This window comes from Clupea harengus, chromosome 1 (genome assembly GCF_900700415.2).
Source record: "Clupea harengus chromosome 1, Ch_v2.0.2, whole genome shotgun sequence".
NCBI classification, from domain to species: Eukaryota; Metazoa; Chordata; class Actinopteri; order Clupeiformes; family Clupeidae; genus Clupea; species Clupea harengus.
Genome location: NC_045152.1, coordinates 21224232 through 21235041, shown reverse-complemented (window position 1 = coordinate 21235041; position 10810 = coordinate 21224232). Strand labels below are relative to the sequence as shown.

The following is a 10810-nucleotide window of genomic DNA, read 5'->3' as shown; positions in this document are numbered from 1 at the left end:
GTTTGATGGCTAAATGGATAGGACCAATGAAAGCACAGTTATCGTGCTATTCACCTCCTTTTTGTTGAAACAAGCCAATTATTTTACAGAATCTTAAGACGAAAATGTCCTTCGTCCAATCAACAGTCCCATTTTATCAACAAACTTACTGCAAGGAGGGGACGACAATTTCTCCATCTACCTCGATCTAAAGGAAAATACAAAAGGTTACGGAATTTGTACAGCTCTTGTGTTTATTTGAAGGTAAGTGTCCAGTTAATATTGTAATATTGGACATATTTTCTTAATTTCTCAACAGCTATCGAAAGCAAATGTAATAGTAAGCAACCATTTGCTGAATGGCTAACGTTAGCCAGTGAGCATAGCTATCGATAGCTAAGTGAACTTCAGACATTCAGACGTTAATATGATATGAAACCGAATGTACGCAGGACATTTTCAAGCTAAAGTATGTCGTAGGTTGTTATCAGATCCCTTCTGTGAGTAGAAATAATGCAGCCAATAATGCCCATATATGTTGGTGTATAGTTATGTCTCTATCCAGCAATTGTAAGGTGTGAAAAAGACAAACATCATGATGCTAGGTCCCGGCTAGCTAGTAACATCCAGAAGCATCCATTTATTTATAATTGCTCGACCGGTAATGCCTAGAACAACTCTTTCTTAAAAGCTATCGTGTACTCTTTTTGTTAAAAGTCGTAACTTAATCTAACTCTCATCTGACAAGAACGTTGTTATGGTAACGCCCCCTCCTGAAAAAAGCAGTGACCAAAGCGATAGAAACCTCATAGAAAGTCGTTATTGCAGTATCATCTGATGCAAACGTTTATTTAATAATTTGTGCAACCTGAATATCTATCTTTTTCAGGGTTTTGTAGTTGCATGGGCTTTTCGAGGTGGTAGCAAGCTCACTGTCTTCAGGCTCAATGTCTTTTCTGGTGGGTGAATGAATCAGCAAACTTAGTTTTCTTTAACGTTATAGCTGTGTTCCAGTCTTTATTGTTTCTCACATAGTAAGGTGTTTTTCATGGTGTTTCTATTATAACCTCTGTTGCCATGTTTTATGTCTCCATTTAATAGCGTTGGGTGTCAGAGAAACTGAGTGTGGAGAGCCTGAGGGATTTAGAGTTATTTGGAGGTGAGTGAGATATTTACATGTTCTGACACGGCATTGTTCATGCTCATGAAGTTCTAAAATATTTGATCTTGGAGCACGAGTAAAGCCGCCACCTTCCAACCTGCAAGGCATAGGCTACACACCTTTTGAAACTGTCCACAATTTGTGTAATCATAATATAAAATATAGGCCCACTTGTAGATGTCGACCACTTTATAATATCTTTATGTGCCTTTCACCGCAACTAGCTAAAAATAGACGCCTGCTTTGAGGAGTTGACGCAGTAAAAAAGCTTTTGCTTGCTCTCTTTTTGTTGCCTTGTGTGCCCCTATGTTTTGTTAGAGGGAGCTGTTGTTAGCTCTGTTGGAAGGAGTTCATCCCTCTGTTTATATGTCGTGTCCCTGGACCCAAGGTTGTGTTTATAAGTTTGTGTAACATTGTGGACTTGTAGACTCTTTAAAAAGCTTCAGTGGAACTGTAGGTGAAATGAAAAAAAAAACTTCAGTGAGAATGAGGTTCATCTAGGGGTTGTATGTGATATTGTTCTTTTAAGATAAGGAGAGCATATGACTAGGTCACGCTTTGGGCGTCTGGCTTGTGGGTCATGCTTTTTGCACAAAACTGAGGGTCTGAGATTATTTGTTATTCCCACAGAAAGTACTCTGTAAAGCTTTGCCAATTTGAAGATTTCCTGTGTTAAATATTGACAGAAATCATTATAGCTTTGCAGAGTAATGAATGAACAGTCAGCACTCCTTAAAATATGCAAATGTGCAACTCCAGGAAACCTCAAATAGCTTGGGTAAAGAAGCATTTGTTGGCCTACATACAACTCGAAACTGGTTAAAGGCACATTGATATGGGTGTATTATTTAGTGGGTCTGTCAACAGATCAAGGACTGAATGCCTACTGATTGTAAGACAGCCAGGGGGTGCAGAAATTGTAGATTTGTTCATTCCTTACTTTGTTGCTCATCTGGTTGTTCTGCCATCCCCTGACCATTGCATGATTTTTCATCCAATATGAATGGTCATGAAAGCATTTATGTTTTTTTTTGTTTTTTTCAACTCTACATCAATGGCTGCTCCTTGTTCCCATGGCAACAATGCATAGCTGCTCGAGTAACTTTGTGTGGGTCAGGCAAATCCGGAAAAAAAGCTTAAACTCTCAAGGGTTGGAAGAAGTAATACAGCTATTTCAAGTTTACTGTCAGGAGTTTCATTTATATGACTATTTGTGATCTAAATCATGGTGGTCGGCTTCAGACTTGTATTCAGTTTTAAAGAAAGGGTTGTTTTACATCACAGGGGTGGGTGGAGGGTGAGTGTCCTAGCCTAACCCTTTTCAGTAGCAAGTCTGGATTTTTACTGCCAGTTTGGAAGTCCTGAGTTACTATATTTAATATTACAATAAAACGGGTCCATTCTATCAGAATTAGGCCTCGAGACTTTAATCTGGCAGGGTCATGATTATAAAATGAAATTACAGATTTAAATATAAATCCTCGTTGTAACCTTTCAGATCACATTTACCTGGCCCTGGCTACACCTAGATCTCAGCCTTTTCCAAGAGCACACTCTAAACCCCAAAACTCTTCTGTCTGTGTGTATATGTTTCTCATGCGCCACTGATGTGGTTTCTCTGTCCCAGAGCAAGCTCAGGCAAGCCCACACAGGAAAGTAAGTGCGGCACCTCTGGTACGGCTTTCACAATCCAACAACCTGTGTGTGTGTGTGTGTTCCCAGTCACTAGATCTGATTGTGATGAATGTATGGTCTGTGTGTGTGTGTGTGTGTATTTGAGCATGCAAGATGGTGAGGCTGACTAACTGGTGTGTTCAGAATGTGTCAAGACCAGTTGTATTTCTATGGTTCTAAACAGTGTTCCAGCAGCACACTTTGCCCTCATATTCTCTGATATGTCATCATTTGAACACACTTTTGCCCTGGACAGTGAGTACTGTGCCCTGTTATGAAACCTGTGACTACGTTTACACTTAGCCTAATATTCAATTAATAACTCATGAGATTCGATTCAGATTACTGTTGCCACATGTAACAATTAAATCAAATAAACTTCCCCAACCACCCAAGCCAAATACCTTTGAAACTGTAGAGCTAAGCTAAAGAATGTACAGTGCGTTTAGAAAGTACTCAGTCATGTTGCAGCTGCCTTATGCTAAAATCATTTCAGTTAATTTTGTCCCTCACCAATCTACACTCAATGCCCATAATAACAAAGCAAAAATAGGATTTTAGAAATGTTGGGCAAATGTATTAAAAAGAGAAAACTGAAATATCACATTTACATAAGTATTCAGACCCTTCGTGCTGACACTTAAAATTTAGCTCAGGTGCCTCGCATTTCTCTTGATCATCTTTGAGATGTTTCTACACCTTGATTGGAATCCATCTAGGGTAAGTTAAATTGCATAGGACATGATTTAGAAAGGCACGCACCAAGGTCTCACGGCTGACAATGCGTATTGTCCTATCAGTGTGCAAAAACCAAGCCAGGAGGTCGAAGGAACTGTCTGTAGACCTCAGAGGCAGGATTGCGTCAAGGCACAGGCTACAAAGAACTTCTGCTACATTGAAGGTTCCCACAGTGGCCTCCCTGATTCTTAAAAGGAAGAAGTTTGAAACAACCATCTTCCTAGAGCTGTCTGCCCGGCCAAACCGAGCTGTTAGGGGAGAAGGGCCTTAGTAAGGGAGGTGACCAAGAACCCGATGGTCACTCCGGCTGAGCTCCAGAGATCCTGTGTGATGATACAAATTTGCAGAAGGTCAACCATCACTGCAACACTTCAGCGTTCAAGACTTTATGGCAGAGTGACCAGACAGAAGCCTCTCCTCACTAAAGGGACAAATTAATCTATGCCATGCTGCCCATACCATGCAAGAAATATATGGGACATGTCAGGGAATGTCTGGTAGTTGGATGCTGGTTTGAACTAGAAAAATGCACCCAGATCTGATACTTTTTGGGAACACCTTGTTGAAACGGTTGGTGACTGTGTGTGTGTGTGTGTGTGTGTGTGTGTGTGTGTGTGTGTGTGTGTGTGTGTGTGTGTGTGGTGCTTGTTTGCATGTTCTCATGGCGCTGCTAAATGCGCTTCTTGTGATGCTGCTTATCTTCCTCCACTCATCCGTCAGTGTGTCCCTGTGTCAGACCGAGGGGCGAGGGAGGGATGGAGCAGAGGGATGGAGCAGAGGGGCGAGGGAGGGATGGAGCAGAGGCAGGTGGGAAGGGTCAGGAAACACTGAGTGTTTATGAGTGATCAAAAGGACGTTGAGGTTTGAGTGAGTGTGACTGGGAGGTATCAGAAGAGGTTCATCTCGTTCACAGAGTTTACCGCCACCTTCTGATGCAATGCTTTTCCTTTTAGGAAGGTCAGAGTTAAAGAGTAAACAGACCATAGAGTCTCAGACGATGTTGACAAATGCTTGACAAACCAAGGGAAATGTTCAGGTAGAAAGACCCACTATAATTTGGGATGTAGGGACAGAAGTGCAGATGATGTGCATGGGAAGCTGAGTAAATACTATACTTAAGGAGTTTATAAAACATGTCTGAAACATATGTTTTTTTTAAACCTCCGCTCATGTTAGTGTATGTTTATCCTTTGGATGTGTTTGGAGAAGAGAAGGGAAGACAATGACAGGGTAATGGTGAGGAGCAGCAGACTGGAGAACGAGCTCATGAACTATTGGCTGAGGTGGACCAGGGGGAGAGTTAACACTAGACAAGACGGGCAGAAATCTGATTGGCTCATTAGCTGCCTATTGAGAATGCGGAGAGGGGGACGGAGGATCTCAGCAACACACTGCGGCAACCCACAGAATACACTCGTCTCCGCCTCGCTGCACTGGTAACCACGGAAACCCCCCTTAATGCTGCTTACATGACCGATGCCTGCTGCTAGTGGTCAATTTCCAGCCCTCTACAGATCCAGTAGCTCAGGGGGTCCTGGTTCTGCTCAGAAAGGACTTCCGGGTTTAGATCTGAACACCCTTTGGGTCCAGTAGAAAAACCCTGATAACTGTATTCACTCATTTATGGGGTCATTTGCTGTCAGTTATTCTGACAAGCAGCACCTGATTTATGGCTTAGAGTTTCTGGAGTGGCTGGAACTTGCTAAAATAAGAGGTGGAGATAATAATAGGCCTTGTTGTGATTATATGTGTGAATGTGTAACACATTTCAGGCTTGAAGGAAATCAAAGCCAGCAAGAGAGTGGCGAACAGAAACTACCACAGATGTATTTCTGTGGTTGGATGCTTGCCGCGTTTTTCTAACACACTAGACGGGTTGCCAGATGGCGTGAAACTCACTCGTGTGAAGCAGTATAACGCACTAGACGGGTTGCCAGATGGCGTGAAACTCACTCGTGTGAAGCAGTATAACGCACTAGACGGGTTGCCAGATGGCGTGAAACTCACTCGTGTGAAGCAGTATTTTGGAACTCATTTGCATTTGGCATCATTCTTATCGCTGAAGGGGAGGAAAATAACTATATACATAATAATAATAATAATAATTTTTCTCAAGACTTGACACCTGTCATCCTCCCAGTGATGCCAGACAGATGCAGATACACAGCACCTTCTCTCCCATGGTTCCAGCTAGATTGTAGATCAGGCTAGATACTTGAAGGGGTGTCCTTATACCCGCATAGTCTAGATTTAGACTTCTAAATAATGTCTAACCTTAACCCGACATTTTCCAGCACTCTCAATCCACTTGCCCACAGACACGTAGTAGGACTCCAGAAAGATGTTGGACTAACAGTTGCCTCTCTTCCCTGGATGACTTGCTTTCCCTCTCCCATCTCCCCATGTTATCAGGCCCATGAAGACAGCCAGGAGTCCCTGACCTCTCTCCCACACAGGGACACCATGGGAAGCTTCCTGCCAGACAGCAGCTGCTATGAGCTCATCACCATCATAGGTAGGTCCCAGGTTTGAACCCATTCTAAGTTTGTTTTGGTATGTTAGCTGTTGCCTATTCTATGGAAGGTTCTTTACCTGTTTTTGAAGATTGGGGACTAGGTTGTTATTGTATTTGTCTTTCCGTAATTCTTTCATTGTTATTGTTTTAAATTTGGTTATACAGGTCGGGGTCTAGAGGATCTGATGACGGTGAATCTAGCCAGATATAATCCCACGAGAGAACATGTGGCTGTCAGACGTATTGACTTGGAGGCATGCACCAATGACATGGTCAATTACCTACAGGTATATGTGTAGGAATAATCATTTCCTTAAGTGCCCTTTCGTACCTGTCTTTTGTATCTTCCCCTACTTTAACCATTTTTTCAGTAGTCACTTTTTGCCTTATTTATCACCTTAGACATTATGTCTCTTTCTGAGTTTTTTTCTATTTACATTTGTACCTTACCTTCTGTCTTGTCTGTACCTCACACAGGGGGAGCTCCACGTCTCAAAGCTGTTCCATCACCCCAGCATCCTCCCCTATAGGAGCATCTTCATAGTGGAGAACGAGCTGTGGGTCATTACCCCGTTCATGGCCTTTGGTAAGATCAGGGCAATTCAATTCTACTGCAGCGTCATTGCTTATATGTAGAAATACATGGAATACAATAACATTCCTCCTCAACCTTGATATGGTATAAAAATATAAGAAGGCATAAGATGAGATCAGTGTACAGGCCATCTACAAATTCAAGTGTACATGCACTAGAAATACTGCAGCTTAACACAATTAGAGGGACTTGCTCTTCCCATGTTTTAATCATTTTAATGTGTAATGCCCAATGATCTCCCATGGGAATGAAACCCCTTCTTCTTCAAAGGCTCAGCGAGAGATTTACTCAACATCCACTTCAGGGATGGCCTGAGTGAGCTGACTATCGCTTACATTCTGATGGGCATTCTCAAAGCCCTTGACTACATCCACCACATGGGCTACGTTCACCGGTAAGGCACACACACACATTGCTAATGGGCACTGTTAGTCAGTTAGCTGTGCTGTTTGAAGAAAACTACAACTAAACTAGATTTTGGATCTTCTTTTTTTTTGATTGTGTATAATGTTGACTCCATAACATAACAATGCAAATTAGTGTGGTACAGGGAGAAGTAGACTACTGTGATTTTATTTGGCCAATTTAGGGGTTCGAGCCTTTTGTTTGTATTCACCTCTGATCTGGTTGTCAAGCCTTTGGTCTGTCTTCAGCTATGATCTGGTTGTCAAGCCTCCATGTCTTGAACTGTGTGTATGTTTGTGTATGTTTGTATGCATGTATGCAGGAGTGTGAAGGCCAGCCACGTGTTGATCTCTGCAGAAGGCTTGGTGTACCTGTCTGGCTTGAGAAGCATCTTTAGCTTGATCCGTAACGGCCAGCGATCGCGTGTTGTCCACGACTTCCCTGAGTACAGCGTCAACGTCCTGCCCTGGCTCAGCCCAGAGGTCCTACAGCAGGTAGGGGACTGTGTTAGACGTGGCTTAGACCAGAGGTCCTGCAGCAGGTAGGGGACTGTGTTAGACGTGGCTTAGACCAGAGGTCCTGCAGCAGGTAGGGGACTGTGTTAGACGTGGCTTAGACCAGAGGTCCTGCAGCAGGTAGGGGACTGTGTTAGACGTGGCTTAGACCAGAGGTCCTGCAGCAGGTAGGGGACTGTGTTAGACGTGGCTTAGACCATCCACGTTATTACGGTGACTGGGTGAAAAGAGCGGTTCACTAATTCTTGGGTATTTGGATCTGTTTTGCATCTAAACGCATACTGTCTTAAAAGCATTGCTCTGTTCTGTAGAACATGGAGGGATACGACTTCCGTTCAGACATCTACAGCCTTGGCATCACAGCATGCGAGTTGGCCAATGGCCATGTGCCCTTCAAAGACATGCCGGCCACTCAGGTAGGCAAGGCTCTTGCTAACTGTCTAATTTCTAGGAACACATTTTTTTCTTTTTAATGTTAGGCAATTGGAGTGCTGCATTATTTCTGCTCACCTTATTTCACCCCAGTAAGTCCTCCTGTGTTTTGGGTGTGTCCTGGTCCTCGTCGCCTCTCTCCGTTTCCTCCTACCCCTACCCCTGTCTCTGTGTCTGTCAGATGTTGTTGGAGAAGCTGAACGGCACCGTCCCCTGCCTCCTGGACACCACCACCATCCCCCCGGAGGAGCTGAACATGAAGCCCTCGCACTCGGGGGCCGACTCGGGCATCTGCGAGGGCCCCGGGGGTGGAGTGGCCCGCCACGCCAATGGAGAGCCCTCCTCAGCCGCGGCGGGTCACCCTTACAGCCGGACCTTCAGCCCCCTCTTTCACGGCTTTGTGGAACTCTGTCTGCAGCGGGAGCCGGAGAAGAGGTGAGCTCTTGTCCCATCTCTCTGTGTCCCCATCGTAGCCCCCTCTGTCAAGACCACCCCACATGTGGAAAGGAAATGTATGGGAAGAGGCTAACCAGATTGCTGTCTATAGCAGGGGTACTCAATAGGCGGACCGCGGTCCGGATCCGGACCCAGACGCAATCAAATTTAGACCGAAGCCAAAATCAACATTGTAATTTAATCATGATCCAAGCTAGTTTTCATTGGTGTGTGATTTCGCGCTATCGATTTTTTCCCTACTCGATGTGGTTTCTATCTTCCGTGTCCAATGCAGAGGTCCAATCAGGAGCTGTAATAACAACATCACTATGACAACTCACTCACTCAATGTTGGCAATGAGCTCTGTGGGTCACGCAGGTTGTGTGTCAATGGCAACAACGTGGGCAGATCGATTTGTGAAAAGTATCTTTTTCTCAGCAAACGAAAATCATGGCGTGCTTTGAACCCGACAAAAAACGAAAAGTTGATTCCAAAAATCGCTAATTTAAGACAGAGTGGACTGACAAGTATTAATTTGTGCTGCCTGTGGGGAGCACAAAACCGATGTGTTTAATCTGCAACAATCAAAAGTGGTAACGTGAAACGTCACTATGAAACAAAGCATGCACACTTCGAACAAAAATACCCACAGAACTCTGAGGTAAGGGGCAGAAAAATAAACCATCTGCAATCATACCAAGCAACATGCTGTGTAATAGTCAGCCACACAACAAGAGTGTGCATACCTCAACATACTGTTGTCTGCGAGTCTGCCTTTTCAACCATGAATATGGTGAAAAACAAATACAGGAGCACACTCACTAATGAACACATACATAAGTTTCCCCCTGCCTGGCCTTCACACATTTTATGCCCAAGTTTAAACCACAAAAAAGTGTCGGACCCTGGACTGAAGGGAAATTTGGCGGGTGGACCTTTTGGGTTTCTAATTGAGTACCCCTGGTCTATAGGTTATGTATGTCCCCCTGGTTCTGAGACCTTCATAGGAATAAGTGTAGCTTCCCAATCATTTGGCTGTCACTATGTCATACTGGACTGCTAGCGATAATGTATCATTTAACTGTTTTTATCCAGTATTTTGATCCAGCCAAACTTTCTACTCACTTTTTTAAATGTTTTTTTTTTTTTTTATGTGTGTTTTTATGTTCACATCATGCATTACTAGCTTACAGTAGTACCTTGATACATTGTGGAACATTCTATGATCCACCAGCCCATGACTTTATTCAGTGACTGGACATTCAACACCTTTATTGGTTTTCTTTTAGGCCTTCTGCAATTACACTCATTGGTCACCCCTTCTTCAAACAGGTGAGTGTGTCTGAGGTGCATAGCTAAGCAACGTACCCATGTACCATGATTTGAGTTTTCTGTACACACACAATAAAAGGCTCCTGAGAACTGAGAAACGGTTTACCTCACCATTGTTCTCGTCTCTTCCACTACCGTCAACCCCTCGTCCAGATCAAGCGGCGTCCCTCAGAGGCTCTGCCCGAGCTGCTGCGGCCCGTCTCGCCCATCACCAGCTACGAGTACGTCCAGTCCCAGGACTCGCCCTCGGGCACGGCCACCCTGGAGTCTGGGCTCAGCCAGCTGGACGTGGACGACTGGGACTTCTGACTTCAAAGGGGAGGGACGGGAAGCGGGGAGGAGGAATGAAGAAAAGGATGGAGGACTGATGGAGGTCGGATGGAGGTGTGGAGCGGTGTAGGGTACCTGGACGTGACTCGTTGGGTGTTTGTCCTCTTTGTCTCTCCTGATGGCCCATTGTAAATTCAAAAGACACAGGTGTTTTGTCCTCCTCACGTGGACGGCTACACTTGCCAAGCTGGTCTTGCTGTCCTAGTCTGGCTCTTATAAGGCGGTATATGAACTGCTTGCGTAAAAAGTCACACTTCTTTTTTTTCATGCACATGATTGCCATTTCTGCTCTGCGTCTGTCACTGCTTGAGAAGCCCCACACCAATCATATTAAATGAGGACAAGAAGGGATCGATGACTCTTTACATTTTGGCCATAGGGATGTTTGACGTGTTTTTTCCTACAAGGTAAAATTGAAGAGTGAGAGGGATCCAGTTTTTGACTTGACCATTGGGTGGTGATGGTGTTACTGGATCTTTAGTATGCTTGCATTTTGAAAGACTGGCAAATGTCAATCCATTTATTGGTTTTCTCCAATCACAGCATTACATAGGCAATGACTAAACAATCACCTCATCTTACCAGCAGAACCTGAACCAGTGGATGACTGGATGGGTGAATGCCAAGTGGTGTTGAGTGGACTTTGACCAAAGGACAGGAAGAGTCCTTCAAGGACTTGAATTCAGTCATTTGGTGT

At 44.1% G+C, this 10810-nt stretch overlaps 1 protein-coding gene across 3 annotated transcripts; it reads left to right on the top strand.

The window, feature by feature from the left end:
* The first annotated feature begins 39 nt into the window (after positions 1-39).
* Positions 40-10750, top strand: strada (STE20 related adaptor alpha). Of its 3 annotated transcripts, XM_012825887.3 has the most exons (13): positions 40-243; positions 869-938; positions 1081-1138; positions 2769-2797; positions 5966-6068; positions 6234-6355; positions 6546-6654; positions 6934-7057; positions 7391-7562; positions 7895-7999; positions 8197-8450; positions 9741-9783; positions 9937-10750. In XM_012825887.3, the coding sequence occupies exons 2-13, from the start codon at positions 927-929 to the stop codon at positions 10090-10092; spliced, it is 1287 nt and encodes a 428-aa protein (XP_012681341.1). In that variant the 5' UTR covers positions 40-243; positions 869-926; the 3' UTR covers positions 10093-10750. The 3 variants fall into 3 exon arrangements, with proteins under 3 accessions (XP_012681341.1, XP_031427017.1, XP_031427012.1); XM_031571157.2 differs by lacking the exon at positions 869-938 and having other exon boundaries at positions 85-243; XM_031571152.2 differs by lacking the exons at positions 40-243; positions 2769-2797.
* Positions 10751-10810: the final 60 nt, after the last annotated feature.